We start from the raw sequence: 22,064 nt of genomic DNA, 5'->3' as shown, positions 1-22,064 counted from the left end.
ATGCCCAGTGGGTAGCTGGGGCACACGTACCTTCCCTCCACAAACTGCTGGGGAGGAAACAACCCCTTTGGTACAGTGGTTCTCTGAACAGACCTTGCAACATCTGTAATTTAATTTGAGGCACTGGAGAGACCTATTATCTTCGGGCGAACTACAATTTAGGCACACCATAAAACCAATCAGACACAGCACGGACGGCTGCAACAAAGGCTGGTCGCCCCCAGGTTTCTCACCACCCCAAAGCAAGTCGTTATAGAAAGAGTTAATGATATAATACACCCAGCTCTGATGTGGTAATAGTAGTATAAAATTGATTCTCTGCATACATATTCGCTTTAAATTGGTGCCTCTAATAGAGTTTGGTCTTATTACAGCAGCTCTGAAATCATTTTGAGATCAGCTCTAAAATAGCTGCAGCAAGGTGCTCCCCCCTGTATGAATTCAGTCCCTCTGCCACCCCAGTTTAGCAGCACAGCCCATCCCAAAGCACCACGGATCACGTTCTGTTCTGCACGTGGGCACAAGGGTCAGTTTTAGTACCCATGCATCAAAACAGATCGATGCTGCTGACTGCTATTGATGGCAGTTTGACTGATCTCAAGAGGGGCCTGACAGCAAAATTCTTGCTTGATTTTAAATTAATATATCTGTAATGGGCGCTTCAAGAATAAAACTCCTGTTTATTAGCAGGAGCTTACTCTTGCCAAGGAGGAGAGGAGGTTGCTCCCACCATCCCATGCCCCATGGCAGCCTGAGTTTGGGTGGAGCTGCAATTTCACCAGCCAGCCCCTTCCAGTCTCTTGAAACAACCTGATTCTGAGGAACGCTGATCATCCCTTGCTCTGAGTGCTCGATAGAGGGGAGTAAAGATCAGTATCTGCATTGCTCCAGATCAGGATGGGGTGGCCCTGAGTGTGGCTCAGGACAGAGCAGCTACGCCACAGTTCATCATCTGTCTGTGGCCCTGCGCTCAAACTGACCCAACACAACCAAAATCCACACTAAACACTGACTCCCTTCAGGCTCCTTGTCCTTCTGCCTCCCCTGACACCTAAATTACCCCAAAGCAAAGCAAGGGAGGAGAGTTACTTCAGCGCCACACTCCTTTTATTACTTCAAACCAATTTAACAGCCACGGCCGTGACAAGTCCAGGGAGCTCAATGCCTTTTATAACCCTCATAATATTCCTATTAAAGTTGCATCAAGCCATCATTACAGCTACAGGATGAGATGTGCAGAACCAGATGTGTATTTTATCGAGCACTTTCAAGTGCAGCCTGTAAATGGGACCTAACAGAGCATTGCTGGGCCCTGGTGAAAACCCTGGTGAAACTGCCCAAACTTCTCTGAGCATACAAGTGCTGAAACAAGCTCCTAAACAGGGAAAACATTAGGACTTGCTGATGAAGGGATTGGATCACAGCTGAAGGAAACATAACAAACGCTTGCAGCCCCCCCAGAGTTCTCTTCACCAAACCACGTCCCCTAAACAGAGCTGCTTTTGCTGCAAAGCCCCATTTCGCTCTACCACCTCCTGCTTGTGCCACGTGCTTGCTGTTCCCATCCTGCAGCCCTTCACTTCACAGTGATCCAGGCTTGGTGAGAGGAAAACCACTACCTTTAGCTTCCCATGCTGACACCAGCAATACTGCTCAACCCCCCAAAAGCTGGGGCAGCAGCTTCTCGGGGGCTCCAGCGAAGAGAAAGGCACCTGCAAGCGCAGCCACCCCGGGAGGACCTCGCTGCCACTGCCTGCAGGCAGCACATGCCCACACACTCACTTTGTCCCAGCTCTCCACCGCGGCTCTGGCACGCTGCAAACCACTGGCAGGGAGAAAGAGCGAGCGCTCTCCGGCTTCGTTATTTGCATTCATCTGCTTTTCCATAACACAGAGATTTCCAATTACATTATTTACAGCAATCTGTTGTCAACTCCCACATTCAGCACTCGAGGACGGGGAAAATTAAAAGGCAGTGGAATTACTATTCGGAGCTTTGTTTCCAGAATAGCAGAATCTATCGCACCCCTGACCCCGACGTTTCTCAAGCGGCAGTGCCTGCCAGCCTTCAACAATTTGTCGTTCCCCTTTCAATCAGGCCTCTTTTTTTTTCCCCCCGTGGCTCTATTCTAGAGGACACTATTTTGAGTCTAACTGCTTGCCACCACCCCCAAAATAATATGGCAGAGGCTATTGATGAGTCCTTTCAATTGCAAACAGGTGCACATCGCTCCGATTCAATCCAGAGTCACCCAAAATAAACACTCCTCTCCATCAGTGTGGTGTTTCGCCAAGAAATCATCACGCCAGGCAGGAATAACCCTGGGCTATGTTGCTTTATAACATTCAGAATGGTATGAGTGTGTGTGTGTGTGTGTGTGTGAAAAGGGAAGTCCTGGGGGCAAAAGGGGAGGAGATGACTCCGTTCCTCCCCTGCACGGTTTATTGTGATAAACCGAGAAACGCAGCCAGCCGTGAAAACGCCGTGTAGTGAAGGAGAAGAAATTAAAAGGAAAGCGAAGCGGAGGGGGCAAATTAAAACTTTGAACAGGTCCCTGATAGCTGATGCTCTCTTTCATATTCCATGGGGTTTTCAAATTAAAAAAAAAAAAGAAAAAGCTCTCTCTTCCCCCCGCTCTCCCGAAACCGCTTTCATTATCGCTACAATTTTGGATGTGTCAATTCAAATGTAAATGTGCGCGAATGCTTCCAAGAGGATTTTAATTACGGTGATAGCATCGCTAATTATGGATGTATAAAAAATAATATATATATAAAAAGGGGTAGTTTGGGAAGGTGCTTTGCAGAACCTGGTGGTATCAGTCAAAACAAGGCTGTGCAGAGAGTTAAGCGGCCGGGCAGGGATTTGACAAAGCACAGCAGGTCCCTTTTCCCCTTCAGGCCAGGAGGTGACGGGCAGGCTCCAGCCACATGCGGCTAATTCAGCATGGGCACTGCTGCCCAAGCTGTTATCAAGCTCACGTGCTCTGCCAGAGGTCTGGCAGCAGGGAATCATTCCAGCTGTATATATATCCACCACTGCTCCTCCCAGGCAAGTCCTGCTCCTCTGGCAGCTGCTCCAACAAGCCTGTTTCACTGGAGGACCTGCTCCCTTTCTGCCCTGCACTCATTCCCATGAATGTTTCACTGCCACATTAGCAACCAGACTCGCTGCAAACCCACAGCCAGTGTTTGCTGCAGTCAGGGATCAGCACCCCTATCATGCCATGGGATTCTATCCACGTGCAGGAACAGGACTGCCCCAAGGAGGATCAGCCCTCTGTGCTGTCTTCAGAAAGGCAGAGCAAGATCAAAGCCAAGAAAGGTGATGCGGCACACGGAGGAGGGAAGAAGGGAGGGAGTGTCTTGCCCTCAAAGCTGAATGAAAGCTTGACCAAATTTGCTTCTACCCTTGCTTGCAGGAACACTAAATCACAGTCCACATCTGCTTTTACTCCACTGCCCTATGAAGACATTGCAAACGAAAACAACCACAGAATTCTGGAAGAACAAAAGAGGGTTTTCCATAGCTGCCCCCAGCAAACACCTGGGACAAGTGGCACCTCCAACAGGCCAGTCCTGGCCTAAAGCAGGTGAGCTCTATCTTATCTCAGGAAGAAGAGATGCACTATTGATGCAGGGGTGTCTGCTGGTCCTTGGGGATGCTCTCTTTGCCAAGAGGAACATCCAGGCTCTGTCAGGTCTTTGCCACGTTAGAACACAGTATTTTCCTCCCAGCTCCTCTCGGTCCCTTGGAGACCCTCACCCTGCGCCCATCCTGCACAGCAGCTCCAGCACTGCCACAGGCTCTGCTTTGTTTCTGGATGACTGGGATGCAAAGCAGCAGGCAGAGCCCATTAATCGCCTCCACTCTCCAGAAATAAGACAGTGTCAGAGCAAGTTGTTCCTCATCGCTATGCAGCACAGCCTTCCCAGCGGAGGTTTTCAAGGAAACAGAAAGCAGCACGGAACACCTCCGAGTGGCTGAGGCTGGGATTCTCAAAGGGACCTGTGGACACCAGGCACTCCATTCCAGCTGAAGAACTGACCCAAACAACGGCTTGCTACTTCAGTCTTCGTTCGACCCAGGCAAAGTGATGATTAAATCATCACTGGAGCCAGCTCACAATTCTGTCCACACAGCAAAAGGGGGGGAGATGACTGCCACATGTCACTAAACCTATGCTGGTTTAAATCAAGCCTGCAGGGACAAATAATAAGAAGGGAGGTGGAGGGATGAAAGCTCTGACATGTGGGAACAATGCCCCACGCTGCAGCTGTTAGCTAGTGCATGGGAATGTCCAACTCCACCATCCTGGCCCGAGAGCCTGGTGGGACACACGGGCTCACTTAGTGCATGGCAGAGGCTAAAGGGGACAATCACAGTGCAAGGCTCTCCTCCCAGCCAGATGACGCCGATTAACTCCAGCCAACACCATTTAGTCCACTTGGGTTTCCAAATGACCTCCCTTTCCCGCTCCAGTGTCTGGCAGTCTCTCACTAACAGAGTCAAGAGCTTCACAAATATAATGCCCAGACAGCTTGAGTGGTGGTTCAGAATATCAGATGGCGATCAAAGTGCTGATGGGAATCACCTCACCTGGAAACACCACATCTCATCACACACCTGGGGAGGGGGGCTGCACCAGCATCAAACTCTCACCCACTACAGAGATCAAGTTTAGGTGTTGCCAGAGCTCTGTGGCCTGGGGCCAGCCTTCTTTTAAGTCCATATTTTGTTGGCTAAAGAACCTTTCTCAGTCATGTTGTGCACTGACAAGGGGAGAGAGGAAGCGTGACTTGTTACTCCATCACACAACCCTAAGTGCTCCAGGGCTTTCCTGAAGCTCTCTGCCTGGATTCCAGGAAATAAAAGGGGGCTGATACCTAATCACCACACGTGGGATTCAGAGGTTAGACAGAAACGAGACTATCTGATCCTAAAGAGCAGACATCCATCTGCACTCATCGACAGCAAATATCACCTGCAGCAAAGAGCATGGCCAAATGGGTTTGGTCCAGAGCAGATGGCAACATGAAACAGAGTCAAACCACAGAAACAGACAGCAACAAGACACTGGTTGTGAACACAAGCTCTTAAAAGAAACCTTTTAATTTAGTGCATGCCCAGTAATATCATTACACCTGAACCAGCTTCAGGGGCTGCACTTGTACCAGCCATCAGCCTGAGGCCCAAGAGCTTCATCTCTTCCTCACACACTGAGGGAAGACCAAAGCCACTGATCAAAGTCACTTTCCAGGCATTTATTCTGATTTGCCTCAACTTCCTTGCCCTGGCTGACATGCCTCAAGGTTCCTGCTATTTCTCAAATCCCAATTCCCTCAAAATAAAGGTAGGGCACGTGGGAAGACAGAGGGGATTGTATGATTTGATGTCTGGCTGCGTGTCCACACTGTGACCCTTCCAACCTTCTCCTGTTCAGGGCACCAGCACCACCGTAAACAAGAAAGGAGACAGACCTGAACTGACCTTAAAGAGAACTGAAAAACAAAGCTGAAGCTTAGAGCTGGGAGGCAAGATGGGGCTATATTTTAGTTAGTCTAAGAAGGAAAGTCCCATCCTTTTCCATCAGGAAAGCACTTTGTATCTCAGGTTTTGCAGAAAGAGAGTGAGTGCTGAAGGTTATCATACCCTCACACAATGGCCACAGGTAACACATACCACACAGGTTAATATTCTCTGTCCAGTCACCAGGGTTCCTTGTTGTTTTTTTGAAGAAATAGGAAAAAAATCCAGTTGTACAGACTGAGATAAATAAAAAGCAGAAAACGCAAAAAAAACCAGGCTAAAAGAAATAAAGTAAATTTTAGTCCCGTACCCATTTCCCTCTCTATTTTGGGATCTCCATTCGGAATTCAAAACATCTGGATGATCCAGCACATCAAATTATTATCAAAATCCAAGGAGTTCTGCCTGCCCTACCCACACTGCTGTTCTAAAGTTACGTATCCCTCATCTTACCTAAAAATGGACTTTGTGAGTTTTCCCACACAAACAAGCCCCTCCAATGGAAAACCCAAGCAATCCCAAGTTTCCACAACTAGGATAAAAAAAAAACCAAACATCTTCTGCCCCTCTAACACCTGCACAAATGCTGCCACTACACCTCACAAACTGATGTAGCAGAGCACCCAGGTTACACTCTTGGCTGCGCTGGTCAGAAATAGCTGCACTGGATTGATGCTCAAGGACCACAAGCAAGCAAAACAAATTGATGGGAACAAGTGAAAATCTGTCTGTGATCACAGAACAAATTCATGGACTTTGCCACAGAGCAGCGAGCCCTGATGTTGGTGGAGGCTGGCTGGCAGACAGGAATTGAGGCAGCCCATTACTTTTTCTTGCAGTGTAAAGTCGAGGATGAAGGATATAAAAATTTAGAGACCTGTGTTGTAAGTCTCACACTGGCAAGTTATGGGATTTTTGCAGGCAGGGAGAAAAACAGATTTAAAAGCTGCAATCCTAGTTATTTTTAGAGGGACAAATATTGCAGTTATGCTCTACATCTCTGAAGCTGTATTAAAAAAAAACCAGTTAGCCAAGTTTATTTGCCACAGAGCCAGGAGGGAAAGAGTGTAAGGCAACAGTCTCTTTATGGACATGGCTAGGAAAGTTCCACAAAGCCATACAGGCTCCAGGTGCTGGTGGGGTTTTTCTCCTCCACCCCCTCATAAACCAAACTTGTCACCACTGCGTGTGTTTTGAACCTGCCTGGCCTCCAGCCAAGCCTCCCAAACTCCATCCCAAGCTACCTCACAGTAAGTGTCCAGGCACAGGGAAGAGCTCAGGCAGGTGAAAGCTGCTGAGCCCCATCTCTCCACAGCTGTATTTTACCTCTCTCTGTTCACTGCAGATCTTGCACAACCAAAGAGGACGTTTCTGGGCTCTGACGGTTTCTATTCCACACTTGGTGCAAACTTTCTGAAACAAGGAGAGAAAAAAAAAAAAAAAAAAAGAGGTGGTTTTGGTAACTCCCCACAGCCACAGAGCCCCTGGGAGAGAGGAGGTCGAGAAACATCTCTCCAAAGAGCTCTGTTTTGCTTTCTTTAGAAACCTAAACATGGCACAAATGTTCTTATTTGTCCTGGAGAACCATTCACTGCAGGAAGCTGCTTCAGATCTACATGGACATGAGACAAAGGCATATCTACAGCACAGTCCTTGACTCCAGAGAAAGAAGAGAACTGCACAGGGCAAATCAAACCTCATGAATGGTTTTCTTATTCCTCTGAATCCTAAACCCAACCTCTGTGGCACGGAAAGCAGCTGTAACCAAGTACAAGACTGGAAATCCTCTCCTCTCTTCCCTCACACACATAGAGTTTTAAACCCCACAACAGTCCTTGCTGCTGATTTGTGGTGTTTAGGAAGTGGGCAGGCCCACGTCTACACACACATTTGCTGAATGCCTGACAGCCCTTACTGCTGCACAAGGGAACTTTCATGTCTCCGCTGGCATTACAAGCCATTTACAACCTGAATCACCTAATATCATATAATGAAGCTGATGCCTATCAGCCTTGGCATACAGCTTGAATGGGAAATTGGATGAATTCTTTGATCCTCCCAGAGCAAAAGCCACTCGCAAAGAGGGCTCAGGAGAGCAAAACCTTGCTGAGAAATACGTGAGAACTTGATATCCCCAGGTAAGGTCTTACATATCCCCCTAACCAGGCTCCCGAGTCCAGGGACAAAGGGCTCAGTGGCTCACTCAGCCCTCAGAGCCCAGGTCTGGAGGAGGAGGGTGGCAGAATGATGGTACCCGAGGCAGTGGCATCATTGCATGAATGTTTTGGTTAGTGTAGTCCAGAGGAAGGTCTGTTCAGCTGCACAGAAAGCAGGGAGGCATCAGCAGCCCCACAGAGGTTGGTGCTCTTCTCCATCTTGCTGATCCCGTCCTCATTTTCACAGGGAAGGAAGGAACAACCTATTGGGTCTGGTGCATCAAAACTCAAGCCATGGGGGTTTTGCAGATTCAGTTAGCAGACACCACCTACTCCACCTACACCACTACCCAAACTCTCCCTCCCTCAACCCAAAATCGGAGGGAGGAACTCAGTCCGAAATACCCTCAAAGATCCCAATCCCCACACGAATAGCACATTCAAACGCTCCCTCTAGTGGAAGTTTCCAACCGATTTTACTCCTAGCCATAAATTTTCCTCCTCCCCTTCTCTGCTGACTAACTGGAAAACTGAGCATCACTCACAACCACTCGGAAGAAGACATAAAAATCAAGGACATTAAATGCAGACCCATCTGTCATTAAATACAAGACAAAGCACCTTCTTCTCCTAGTTACACTTCACCTTTTATACATGATACCCTCTGCATGGTAAATGGCACACTGTGCTTTGTCTAGCTACTCCTATTGTTAACACATCTGGATTTGCATGCATTCTTTGTCTCGCCATAATGCCTTCATTTCTAAGATAGTCAAAACTAATATTAAAAGCTTTCTTCATAAAGCAGAATGTGGCACTTAGAGAACCCATCAGGCTACAAGAGATGCAAGAACATCTCTATTCAGCAGAAGGTAAATTCTTTGCTGTGTTTCAGATGCATCATTACAATTCCAGTTATTGAATTAAACAGGCTGCAATGAGATGGTAACAGAGCACTGCCTGCAAGAAAAATATGAACTTTAAAAATCCATAATTCCCTGACAAATTGCTTATTGCATACAGCACTGCACAAGTGATGGATGTCCCTGGACAAGAGGGAACAAGCTTAAAGTAGGAGTTCACTCTGTGTGCTCTGCTGGAGGGCTGACTGTTCCCTGAGCTCAATCCACAGCATTAAAAAGGAGTAAGGGGAGAAGCCCAGGGCACCCAGGCAGCACTCCCCTAGGCTTGCACGCAGCTGAAAAGTGCAGCCAAGCTGCAAGCAGCTGCAAAATGCACACAGGAAAAGCAGGGTCTCGCTTAAATCAACCTGGATGTGAATGTTCCTGAACTGCTCAACAGACTCCAGACAAAAAGGGAATAACCATAAATCAAGGGGAAAAAAAACCACCATCCTTCTCTGGGGTTTTCTGGTCACAGCCCTCCCAGAGCCTCAGGCTCATGCTCTGCCACCAGCTGGGGGTTCCACTCTGCAGCTGCAGATGGAAAAGGCTGGGAAGTGTCTGAATCACCTTCTGCCTCCTCAGTCGTGTACTGGGCTCACAGGAGGGAGGTTAGAAAGCCCTGTGGCAACATGACCTAGCTGGCTTCTGACAAGGTGAGAGCAGAACTGCCCAGGGGAAGAAGGCAGGAATACAGCACATCCTGTTATTCCACACGCTTGAAACGCAGGAAGCAGCCTGCCGTCTCCTGTCTGTCACCCGCTCTCCACAGGCCACGTGCACACAGACCATGCTCAGAGCTGCCCCACAGCTCCCATTCAAACCAGACCTTTCACTTCCCAGTGCTCTACTGCTGCTTCCTTCCCCACCCCTTCCTCAAGAGCTGCTTTCTCCCTGGCTTAGGACCCAGGCGCGCAAAGATCTGCGTTTCCTTTCCCAGGCACTGCCTCACGAGCAACCTTCTGCACAATCCCTGCAACAGTCAAGCTACTTCTGCAAACTGGAACTGGTGGAGAAACCCACCTGAGAGCAGAGCTCCTAGCCCAGCAAGTGTGATGGGAGGGTGCTGGGACCTCGGGTCTGACTGCATGGGACACCCTTCCCTCTACCCCAAGAGTTTCCAGAGCAATGCTGCAGCCAACTGTGGACCAGTGCAGCCCCAGCCTGGCAGCCTGCTCTGCATCTCACTAACTCCAGCAGAGCCAGCACTGAAGGTTCTCCACCGTGGCCTGCACGGCTGCTTAACCACAGAGGTGCCAACAGGCAGCACTCCACAGTAAAGCTGCAGGTTTTAGTCCGTGGGCTCCACAGGACATCTCCTCGGTGACAGGCTGGGTGACACTGGTAAGCGTCTCCTTGATGCCAGTACCCAACAGGGACAGAGTCAGCACAGGCTGCTCCTTTCCACCCAACCACCATCGAGTCAGAAACACCCCAGCACACAGTGGGGACCCTCACCCCTGCACAGGCAACACGCTGAGGTGAGCAACTTACAGAGGTGTCTCCCCAGGGAAAGATGGGCTTCAAGTGCAGGAAAACCAGCCTCCCAGCAGAGGCAGGATAAGGTGGTTGCCTTGGAGATCATCATCTCCACAGCAATACAGATTAACCCCTTGGCTGCGGTGCCTAGACCAGCAGCAATCGTCCCTGGGGTGCTGGCAGAGCAGCAGCGTCCCTGAAAACTGGTGCCCAAACAGCACCCATGAAGTCCTGTTAACACACACAACACAGGCAGTCGCTGGGGCACAGGGCTGGAAAACTCACACTGGTTTGGAATGCGAGGGTGGACTTGAGTTCTCATAGGGAGGTGTGGCTGGAAGGTCTAAGGGCACAGCAAAGCTCACAGGCTCTCTTATGAGTTGTCTTTGATGACTGTACGTTTCTGTCCCCAAGCGGGAGATGCAGGGGGGGCTGAGACACCCCATCCCACTACTAAGGGCAGTTTAGGCACTTTAGGATCCTGAGGAATAAGACAAGCAAGAGAAAACCTGATGGTCTGACAGCACTGACCTGGACAAGTGGGGCCAAAGTTAACTGTGCAGAGTTATCCGGCTTCCAAGAGGCCTGGCGGCCTTTTCTAGACAGATCTGCTACCAGGAACAGCAGGAACCTGTGTGACCAAGCCCACCTTTTTGCAGTCCTGGCAGAAGACAGCCGTGCTGCCCAGCAGCCCGAGCAGCTCCCCGCAGAGCAGGCACTGCGACAGCCCGTTCCCCATGGCGTTCTTCCTCATGTTCTCCAGCCTCTCCACCAGGCGCCTGCGGGGAGAGAGGCAGAGCAGAGGTCACAGCACTCACCTTGGAAATGGAAGCGCCTGGCACTGAGGCTTGCCAAAAACCTGCAGGCTGTGCTCCAGACTCAGCCTACCTCTGCCTCTTCTGCGCAGTTCTGGGCCCCGTGCTGGGACCATATGTACCTTCCCTTCAGTGTCTGCACTCAGTGCTTCCCTATCAGCTGGCTCTTGGTCTTCAGGGGTTGTAAACCCCTGTAAGCCCATCCACCAACGTTCACCGAGCTCAGAATAATCAAACAAGGGAATACCACTGAGAGGCCTGACTGAGCTAGTGGGCAGAGAGCTCACACAAAGAGCTTGATCCTAACGCTTCAGGGAGCTCGGTGTCACCGGGGCCACAGTCTCAGCACAAACATTTCCTGCTTGTAGAGCAGGAAAAACTTTTAATGCTCAGAGCAGGGCAAGTCAGAAAGCACCGGGAAAGGGCAGAGGAGTTAGACCTGCCAAGTCCTCTCCATTTTTACACGCCCCTGACAGCAGCGCTGCAGGTACATGACTTGCCCACATCCCATTAGAAGCAGGAAGGCCAGACTGAAGCCATCAGACCAAAATGAGCCTGGCTGCAGTACAGGAATGCCAGTAACTGCTCTCTGCTTCGTTCCACAGCCCGCTTGGAAGACAGGAAGCACATATGTATGCGCAAGGTCCAGAGCAGCAGGACTAGGAAAGGGAAGGGAGGCAGGATAAGCAATTAGGATGCAGGATGTGGAGAGCATGCAGAGCAAGGCTGCTGTCATGAGATCACTGCTTGGCAATCTTCAGGCATCCCATTTGTAGATGGGGACAGTAAGAGCCAGGCCATTTACCAGTGGCAGTGACCAGCCACAGCCACGCGTGTGCAGGAGGCTCAGGGAGGAAGCGATCCTGCTATCCGAGCAATCCCATCCTCATTACTGCTAATGCCCCATCAACCAAGCCCCACACTGAGAGGAAGGCAAGGTCTGTTTGAAAGAGGTACTGCCTGTGGTGGTGAGGTCAGACTGCACAGCCAGACCGAGGCATCATTACTGGATTTATGATCCTCGACTTCGGCACAAGAGAACTCCCAGGAGTTAACAAAGGCATTTCAGAGAATGCTTCAGCAGGGGAACAGCAAGAGTATCGCTTGCTGCAGCTACACCAACCACCACACAGGAACAACCAGCTCCTCAGGGTCACTGGCTGCTGCTGGGATCTCCCATTTACCACAAAAACATCACTGTCAGTTCTCGTTAGCCCTCATTAACACGCCTGGCACAGGGGGGTGGAGAGGTAGGAAGCTGGGCCTGCTGGACACAGGGTGGGAGTCACTGGGGGTTCCTGTCTCACGAGCACAGAAGCTGCTGGGAAATGCTACAGGACTGCCCAGCTCCCTGGCTTTAAGGTAGTGCAGGACAACCACAGACACAGCTGAGACCAGACCTCCAACAGGACTGAGAGCAAATGGAAACCTGCAGCAGCAAAAGGATGCCTGTAAATTAAATAATTCAAGCTAGCAAACCCATCCAGAGGGCTCAGCCAACTAGAACATCAACTCATTCACTGCTCCAGGCAAAATCCCAGGGGACTGGTGCAGACGAGGGAAAACCTGACTGCACTGCCAGCAGTGGCCTCTGAGCCATCCATCCACCAGCACTGGGCATCTTCCCAGCCTCCTCCAGAGCCACTGGGGCAGCTGCCTCAGCACTGGCTGCATTTCCCAGGGACTGTGTCAGGGCTGCAACCTCAGCAAGCCCCGAGGCTCAAAGAAGGCTAGAAAAAGGCTCAAGATGTGGAGGGAAGGAAAACATCACATCCTTCCCAACGCTGGTCACCTCCAAACAAGCGACGTGGGAGGAGAGAATAACTGAGCGAAGGGATGCTCTGATGGATGGGGGCTGAGCTCAGGCAGGCAGGAGAGCCACTCCTCTGTCTGTGCCGACCTTTCCTCGGGAGGGAAGGGGACAAACGACCGTGACTGTACCCGATGCGCTGCTGCTCGATGATGTCCAGTTTCTCTGCCTTGCGGATGACTTCCAGAATGACCTCAAGTTCCTTCGGGCTCAGAGCCTGCGTCTTCCTCTGCTTCTCAGTCTGGAATGTGTGCACCGACCAGCCCGTCTGGAGCCTGTGGGAGGGGGTGGAGGGCAGGGCTCAGCTGTGAAAGGAAAGCACAAAACCCCTGCCCTGCCCCACAGGCCAAACCTGCCAGGCACAGACCCACGTCAGCCTTCCATCAGAGGGGCCTCTGTTCCATGAGTAACGCCCAAAGCAGGAGTCTCCTCACTGATCACATCACTCCTCCAGCATCTCAAGTGCTCTGCTGTCTCTCCCTGCCCTTTCACTTCCCTTTCTGCTCCCGTTTGTATTTTACCACTCCAAGCCCTCAGTCCTGTTTGTCTCTGCCCAGCGGTCCTGGGAATGGCTGTCCTACTCCTGGGGGTACCCTTGCAGAGGGGGGTGCTGATTGCCTGCATCCTCCTCCCTCCAGAACACACACTCCTGAGGTCCTCTGTTCAAACACACAAATCACCGGGCACACTTGGAAATATAAATTTGGCAGCTCCCCTGCTTGGTTCTGAACCAGGTTCACACGAGGACTTGAGCAAACCACTTCCCTCTGTGCCTCACACACAGCAGCTGATGTTTCTCCTTGGCTCACTTGGCGACAGGCAGGAGCTTTCACAGCTCAATTAATTACCATTCAGGAGGGGTTTAGAGGTCAGTGGATAAAGTTATGGCTGCTACCAGAATGCAGGGCACTCTCTGGCACAGCTGTCTTACTGAGGCTTTCAGGTGCAGGCTGGACAAGTGGCAGTGGTGTGCACTGTTCACAGCCAGGCAGTCCCCCAAAATATGGGGTGCCCTCCTATTTTCCAACACTCTGCAGCAGCAGGATGACCCCAGGGGTTCAGGCAAGAGCAGAGGTGGCAGTGGCATGGTACCAGCTGCCAGAGAAGGAAAGCATCCAAGAAAGAAATGCAGTTCTAGTGCTTGAGTCATCTCCCTCCTTTCAGTCTTTAGGTTATGCAGCAATTCTAACTTCAGGGGAAAACGAGATCAAAGGACAAGCTCCTAAAACAAAAGAGTGCTGCTGGCAGCTGGGGGATGCTATCAAATATATTTAGGGTGCTGCAGAGATACCAAGCCTGCCTCCAAGCCCTTCCCTTCAGCCAGGGGAGGGCTGGTGGGATGGATTCCCACCACACACCGCACATTCCACTGCAGGCTGGCAGCCCTGAGCCCCAGCTTTGCAGGCTCCTGTCCCACCAGGCAGGGTACAGAGTGACAGGACAGCAGGCCAGGGCTCCACACAGACACCAGGAAAGCACTCAGGCCAGAGCTGAGGCTGGAAAGAGAGGAGGAGGGTGACAAGGACTCACTTGGCTCGCAGTGCCAGCTGCCGGTCGTTGGGGCAAACCCACTGGCCCGTCCCGCTCCCGAAAATCATGTCAGCCATGGCACCAGGATGGGCAGGAGTGGCAGGGATCACACCTGGAAGAAGCAAACACCAGCTGTCATTCCACCCAGGGCAGCACTTGGCAGAGCCTCATTAACCACCCCAAAGGGCCACTCTTCCAGCAAACCAGAGGGAGGTGATCTGCTGGCACCTCACACAGGGGAAGGAGACAGACTCTCACCCACAGACAGCGATAAAAACATACCATCATCCTCATAAAATATAAGCTAATAAATATCTTGAAATACCTTGAAGGCAAGGCTGGAAGTTTAGATTTTATGGTACTCTCTCAAAAAAAAAAAGCCAGACACTCTTTGTCAGTTCTGATTTTTCATTTCAAACTAGAGAAGAGCGTTGTCTGTAAGAATAATCTCTGCCTTCCCACCTCCAGAGCCCCAGCCCTGCAATTCTGACAGAGAAAGCCATGCTAAAAGGACACAAAGAAGCTACAGTTGCCTTTTTTTTTTTTTTACCTCTTAATGGGGTAACAAACAAAAACCCACGCTACAATCAGCATGAATAGTGGCAAGTCATTTAGTTCATTAAAACTGCCTCCATAATAGCCTGATATTTATAACTACAGCCTACAACAGCAGCTTGTTTGCATTCTCTGATGCTGAAGACAGCACCTCTTGCAGCAGATCTGCCGTGGCTCCTGTCCCCGGCACGGTCACACCGGTGATTCCTCGTGTTCAGTGACAGCTGCACCACCAGTGAAGGCAGCAAGAGCCAACCTCTGTGTGCTCATGGGAGAAACATTCTGCAGCTAAGCACTTGTGAGTCCCACCAGAGCAGCCTGGGTGAAGGGAAAGCACCAGGGGAACAGGCACAGCCAAAACATTTCAACGGATGCACAACTAGACTTGATGCACCGAGCTTTTAACCTGCTGGATTCGCTCCCCGGCAGAGCGAGTGTCTCACAAGCCCTAAAGCACAAATTTCCAGGTCTTAATACTTACCTCCCCCAGAACAGACACTTGCCAGCTTTGAAACCACACCTGCTGGGCAGAGATAACGTGTTTGATGCTGGTTGGCAAACAGAAATCAGATACAACGGCAGGAAGGTGCATCACCTGCCAACTGTGCCGTAGTTCCCGAGCAAACACTTGCTCCAGTCTCGATCCACAGCACAGTTACCCAGCAGTGCCTGTGGGTCAGTGCTGCACCCACCCTTGCTATCTGCTGCTGACACACAGAGCTCTCTGCGTGGAGATGCACGGAGGCATCACAGGCTGGTGGCCTTGGCCCTGTTACAGAGGCACACACACAGTTTGTGCACATCCCTCCCTCCCTCCCTGTGCTGAGCCCACACGTGCCACACTCACCCCCAGCACAGAAACACCAGCCTGTGCCAGAGAACCAACAGCTCCGTCCAAACCAGAGCCAAACCAGTTACTAACAGCGAACCGGTTCTCTCCTCCCTGACCATCTGATTTTTGGAAAGAGTCTGAAAACTGAGTGATTGCAACAGGCAGGAGAGAAGAGGGAGAATTCCACACGGAGCACAGATTTCTTTCAGAGCCAGGGGACAGATGTATAAAAAGGGTGAGGGCTCAACACAGCCTGAACTGTGCAGCAAAGTGAGGAATGGAGGAGATAGGAAGCTGCAGGAAAGAGGGTTGAGACAGGAAGGACAGACAGAAGTGTCACGTTCAATTCTTTAAACCTTTACTACATTAGTTAAGATGATCACTCTTGAAAGGGATCACCCCTGGAACCTTCCATTTACCACCTGCTTTCCCTGCTCTGCTCAGTGCTACACGTGCTGTGGGTTTGCATTTCCATTTGGTCCCAGAACACCTCATGCTCTTTTCATCTCCTTCACGATCTCAAGCGAGGAGAGAATACCTTCCCCACACACATCCCACAGCAGCTCACACACAGGGGAGCAATCAAGCACGAGCAGCAAAAGAACACAGCAGCTCCCGCCCCCGGGGCAGGGTTAGAAGAACAGGCTACAATTTCACACGGAATGGCTGACCTGGGATTTTCCAGAGATTTTCTAAGCCTGTGATGTGTGGTTACAGGATTATATGCACATGTAGCCCCCCACACACATATGCATATATTAAATTACTCTTCAGCTACACCATGTATTCCTCCCTCCCACTCAGGCACACCTGAGGAACAGCACAGCCCACACTCTGCGTCCACTGGTGAGGCTCAGTGCACACAGCCACACCGTGAGCAGCACTCAGTGGCTCTGGGATGGATGTTTAGCATAAAAGCTGGAGCTGGAGACGAGCCCCACATCACAGTCAGGGCAGAGGAGTTGGCTTTGCCAGCAGCCGAGCTTTCAGGGTGGAAAGCTGTGCTGAAAACATCTGCCCCTCCTCAGCAGAGCTTTATCTGCTCTAACAGAGCTGAAGGCGAGTCAGAACCAGAGCACATCAGCTGAGCATTTTTCTCAGTAGAGACCTAAATGCATTCTCCAGCCTCACAGCACAGTGAGCTTTGCTCAGCGTGACTGAACAAAAACAAGCAATGTCATGCTCTTTTGCCTCTTGTTACTCAGCATACGCTTTCTGTTCTCCACCACTCCCTGAGCACCATCTGAAAAGGGAGAAGGAATACAAAACACTGCCTGAAGAGCCATCATATCCCAAAACAGTCTTCAGGGAGATTATTCCCCAAAAAATATTTACAGGAGCATTTTCTTCTGGCGGCATCGGGATGTGCTGCTTCCTCTCATCTACGCTGGCTTCGCACCTTTGCCTGTGGGAAAAGGCTGGTGGGGAATGACACAACCACCTCAGAGAAGGAAACAAGAATGGGACACAGTCTGCTGGGGCAGAAGCAGGACTGGAGGGAAAGGACACTCTCTCTCATGGGCATGGGAATGATGCCAGAGGAATGGTACCATTATCTGGAAGGCATGAAGCATCCTCCCTCTTATCTCTGCACAGGACAAGGAGTACAGTGCAATCAGAAACATCAAGATAGGAAAACCACACCAGCCTGGGGAGTCATTTTCATGGACTGTGGGGAAACGCCCCTTTCTTGAAGTCTCTTGCATTCTCTCTCAAAAATAGTCGAGTTAGTACCTACCTCACCCAGCCATCCCCTCCCTGTCTTCCTCTCAACAGATTTAAGGAAGGGTAGAAGCAGCCAGTGAGAGAGCAAGAGAAATCCACAGCTCCTGGCCCACCTGCAAGTACACTGCCTGCAGAACAAACTGCACAAGCACTTAGTGTTACAGAAGGAAAATGTCCCAGTCCAAGATTCTGCTTTTCACTTGAATTCAGAATTAAAAGGGAGCCCTTATCGATATTCTATGACCTGCTTTAAAAGCACTCCACCTGTTTGTTCCTTTCCTGTGATGGAGGAAGTCATGTGAAACAAAACCTCATTAAATCTGAGTCCACCTGGCTGCCCTTGGCACAGGAGCACAGGGGAGCTCTGCACGGAAGGAGTTCTGCCCTGCAGTGAGCCAACCCCTTCACGTGGGGCCTGGAGCATCCCTGAGGATGCAGAACCCAGCACACCCCTGCCTGCAGCTCTGATGTAGCTCTGCTTCTGCTCTCCCCACGATAAGAATTGTGCTCTTCAGCCAGAGAACAAGGCACCTGAGAACACGGCTTCAGTCTGGGAGAGGAAAGTCTTCTGGCGGGGTCTGAGTGAAGGGAACAAGGGAAGGCAGACACAGCCCTTTGGCTTGATTGCTCTTCAAAGAATTTCAGGCTGTGAAAGAAGGCCATTTTCCTCAGCAGAACAGCAACGTGAACATCATGTATCTTTGCCTCAATAACAGAACACAACCACAGCAGGTCGTTCCAAAGGTCCAGTGAGCACAGTACCTGCTATCTGACCACCTCCAAGAGCAGATGCTTCAAGAAGAGTGTAAGAGTAGAGTACGACACAGCAATACTTATCCAGAATACCCTGCCAGCCTCCAGAGACTCCTGGATCATGCACTCTGTGAGCCAGGCTGCAGCTCTGTATTTAACACCCCTAACATTTTTCTGTCCCGAATTTATCAGCCTGCTTTTTCAGCTCATGTACTTTCAGCACCATCTCCCTAAAGCAGGTCCCTTCCCCCGCTCCTCCATCTCAAACACGTTTTTTGGCTTTACCTTGACGACACCAAAGTTAAAACTGAAGGGTCCTGTTGACACTGAGGCAGTCACTGCAGCAGAAACACCTCCTCACACAGCGACTGCACAGCCTGCACCAGCCCTCTTGCAGCTGGGCTGATTACGGGTGCCCACCAAGCATTAATTCCTCAGAGCCCTGCAAATACAAAAATATCCTACACAGGCCCATGAGGAGCTCTCCAGTCAGCTTTCATTTGCCTGGTTATTTCAGCTGAGCAGCTCGTGTCCACATTAATTTGTTTTCATAGAAAATTAATTAGGCGATTTTTTTTTTTAAGTACTTCATTAAAAAAAAAAAATCAAAGTTAAACAGCTGGCCAGGGACAAGTCCCCAACTCCCAAAACCGTGCTGTGCCGGTGTAATTAACCCTCCTGCTTCCAGGGCGTCACCTCCCCCAGGACTCCCAGTTTGCACCAGGTACCTGTTGGCCTGTTTTTCCTTTTAGCGGCTGCTCCCTCAAAGAAGCGGTGTAATTACTCCCTGCTCCGCACACCAGACCCCATTATCCCCGGGAAACCGTAGCAACTAAGTGAGTGTTTTGCTCGTGTTGCTATGACAGGGGATAAATGACCGGCGGAGATTGATAAGGTTAACCCAGCCCCTGCCTCCCGCCGGTCCCTTTTCCTCCCCGGCACCAGGGAGACAAGGGCGAGCAGGCAGGGAAAGGCTATTTACTCCGGATGCCAAGTTTTCCCCCTCGTGTTTTAAAGATTCCAGTGCCACGGTTGTATTTCAAAGCACAGGGCTGTTCTGAAGTGGCAGAATAACCCTCCGGGCCATAGAAACGTGGCAGAAGACACGCACTTGACTTTGAAGATCTGGCCAAGTCTCAGAGCCAGAGCGGGGCAGGAACTGTGCCTGTGCAGGTGCTGGCTGAATCAGGGCTTTAGAGAAGTTTTTCTCACACACGAACCACTTTGAACTGCCCATTCACACCTACATCTAGCAGTTCGTCAGCCCCTTCAGCGGTGCAGGAGCCTCCTGTAAGCACCAATAAAATGCTATAAAATGATTTTATAAGGGCTAAGCAGGCAGGAAGCACAAGAACAGCAGAGCCAGGTGATCCCCATCGTCTCCTGCTCCCCTCTCTCAGGCAGGGGCACACCTGGGCACAGGGGCACAGCTGAGGAACAGCCTTTTGTCGTTCCTTACAAATCCTCACAACAGCACAAACCCCCAGCAGCAGAGGGAGAGCCAAGAGACACAAAGAATCCAGTATGATCAGACTTGACTCGCAGCTCTGTCGCTTAGGCCAAAACACAGTGTCCAAATAAACCCCACAAAGCCTTGGCAAGCTTTGGGACAACAACTTAAGAACCCAATCAGACAGACTTTTTTCCAGTCTGTCTCACCATGAAAGCTCAATCCAAGCAGCATCAGCTCCAGCAAAATAGGCACAACCTCGTTCAAAGCCTCATTCAGTCAATTCTGGTTGGCCCAGACCAAATTAAACACCAACTGGCTGCAGCACACATCAACTGAGAGGTGTCATTATCACATAAGGCCAAGCTGGCAAAGGAGCGAGTGAGGATGAGGTTAGAGGGGAAAACAAAGGTGGTTTCTGTGCACCAGAGCTGCTTCCCAATCCTGGCAGCAGTGACAAAGAAGCCTAACTGCTTTTAGGATGGAGCTTATAAAGAGTTGATAAAAATACAATGCCCTGGAGGTCCCCGCCAGTCCTACAAGTGGGAAGATAAAATCAGCTCTACAGGAAGGCCGACATACAGCACCAACAATCCTTTATTAATGAGAGGCACTTGTTAGTGTGGCTACTTGATATATGGTAAGCTATTAAAAAACCCAGTTTTTGCCCAAGAAAATCAGTCTTCAGGGCCCCAGCACCCTGTGATGCTGGGGAGAAAAGCCAGCACTGTTCCACCTGCCAAGGTGTATCTTTATTTATCAGACTTTGGACTTATTTCCTCCTGATCCCCAGCCAGGCAGGTGCGTTATGCAAAGTGAATAATTCATGAAGACAGCAGGCTCTTTCTGACTCACGTTCTGGGGCAGGTTGATCTGGCATAGGCCTAGGAGAAGCAAATTAGCATCTAAATGGCCAATTAGAGAAACTCATTTCACTCTTCTGATATGCTAAAAAGCTCAGGAGGCCTTAGCTGAGGGCTGGCGTGTGCAATCCGCACCTCCCAGCCTCCAGAGAAGCATCAGGTTTCTTAGAAAGAATCGGACACAGTAGGGAGGCACTGGCCGGTGTTTGTCAAGGAATCCCTTGCAGAAGAACCACATGGCAGGCTGTTTCACAGGTAACCTCAAGTGAACCAGGAAAAGCACAGCTCATGGCCAGTGGAGGAACTCTGCTGAGCAGCCTGACCCCAAGCCTTGCCAAAAACTCCCTGTCCAGCACAGCTCTGAGCCACAGGCCTGCCAACACATCTGGAGGATGAAACAGCCTTTCCCAGCATCCTTAAGGTATAGTATTGGTTTTAGGCATCCTAGGAAGCCTCTGATCAACAACACAAGCACAGCCACTCCAAAGACCTTTATCGCCCTTTGTTGGTACAAGCAAAAAGAAAGTCATGGACTTTGACCAGGCCCTGGAGAGTACCTGACCCAACCTGAAGCACGGCAAGAACTCTGAGGGTGGGCACAGCATATCATAGTTACAGGCACATAAAACAGCACCATGACCCCGTGTCAGAGTGCCCAAGAGCCATGGCAATCCACCCTCCATCAGGTGCACGTGGCTGTCCCCACCACAGGACACGCAGGAGCCCAACAGCAGCTCTCAAAAGCACGACACAGCTGATAATTTTTTCCATCGAGCAGGTCGCTTTCAACCTCCCACTTCTGGCTTGTTTCCCCTCCACACCTTTGCCACTTACAGTCAGCTCCCTTCAGGGGGGCTGAATTCCACCTGAATTCACAGAAAGGCTGGGGTGGGAAGGGACCTCTGGAGAGATCACCCAACCCCCCAGAGCAGGCTGCACAGGACACATCCAGGCGATCAGCCCCGCGCAGCTCACCCTGCTTTTCCTCTCTCTCCGCAGCCTTTCACAGAGACTCTCCCACCTGTAGAGCGCCGGCTCTGAGTGCCCAGGCCCCTCCTCAAAGCTCCCCGGTCCCAGCCCACCCGTACCCATCGGCACGGCCCTTTCCTTGCAATGACACGTACCTGGCAAGCCGGGAGGGAGCGAGCCCTGAAACTCTGTTCAAACTCCGCCCGGAGCGCCCCGGGCAGAGCCGCGCCGAGCTGAACTGAGCTAAACTAAAACAAACTAAGCCGAGCCCAGCTGCCCCGCCCGGTCCCCGGCGCGGCTCCCCCCGCGCACCCACCTGAGCTCGGGCCTCGGTCGCGGCTGCCCCGGCGGGACGAGGCGGAAACGGAGCGAACCCGGAGCGCACCCGCACCGCCCCCGCCCGCCCCCCGCGCGTCCCCTGGCGGCCACCGGCCCGCCCCGGCGGTGCGGGGGTGTGTGCCGGGAGCGGGGATGCGGGCACGGTGCGGGTGTGTATGTGTGCCGGGAGCGGGGATGCGGGCACGGTGCGGGGGTGTGTGCCGGGAGCGGGGATGCGGGAACGGTGCGGGGGTGTGTGCCGGGAGCGGGGATGCGGGCACGGTGCGGGGGTGTGTGTGTGCCGGGAGCGGGGATGCGGGAACGGTGCGGGTGTGTGTGCCGGGAGCGGGGATGCGGGCGCAGCCAGATGCGCAGCG

At 51.3% G+C, this 22,064-nt stretch overlaps 1 protein-coding gene across 2 annotated transcripts in view; it reads right to left on the bottom strand.

Annotated features, from left to right (window-relative positions):
• The window catches only part of RPH3AL (rabphilin 3A like (without C2 domains)), a 44,486-nt gene extending 22,735 nt beyond the window's left edge, over positions 1-21,751 (bottom strand). Inside the window, exons 1-5 of one of the 2 annotated variants that reach the window (XM_027903327.1) lie at positions 21,686-21,751; positions 14,223-14,334; positions 12,824-12,967; positions 10,717-10,846; positions 6,857-6,943 (exon numbers count right to left, since the gene is read on the bottom strand). In XM_027903327.1, coding sequence (XP_027759128.1) covers positions 6,857-6,943; positions 10,717-10,846; positions 12,824-12,967; positions 14,223-14,299 — 438 coding nt within the window. In that variant the 5' untranslated portion in view covers positions 14,300-14,334; positions 21,686-21,751. Of the gene's footprint in view, positions 1-6,856; positions 6,944-10,716; positions 10,847-12,823; positions 12,968-14,222; positions 14,335-15,258; positions 15,298-21,685 lie in introns of those variants that run through there. The other variant, XM_027903328.1, reaches the window with a different exon arrangement.
• Between the last annotated feature and the right edge of the window lie 313 nt (positions 21,752-22,064).

This window comes from Empidonax traillii, unplaced genomic scaffold (assembly GCF_003031625.1).
Source record: "Empidonax traillii isolate 1590-97213 ecotype Southwest subspecies unplaced genomic scaffold, ASM303162v1 scaffold957:size654520, whole genome shotgun sequence".
Taxonomy (NCBI): domain Eukaryota; kingdom Metazoa; phylum Chordata; class Aves; order Passeriformes; family Tyrannidae; genus Empidonax; species Empidonax traillii.
Note: the sequence above shows the minus strand (reverse complement) of the source record. Positions and strands in the feature narration are given on the sequence as shown.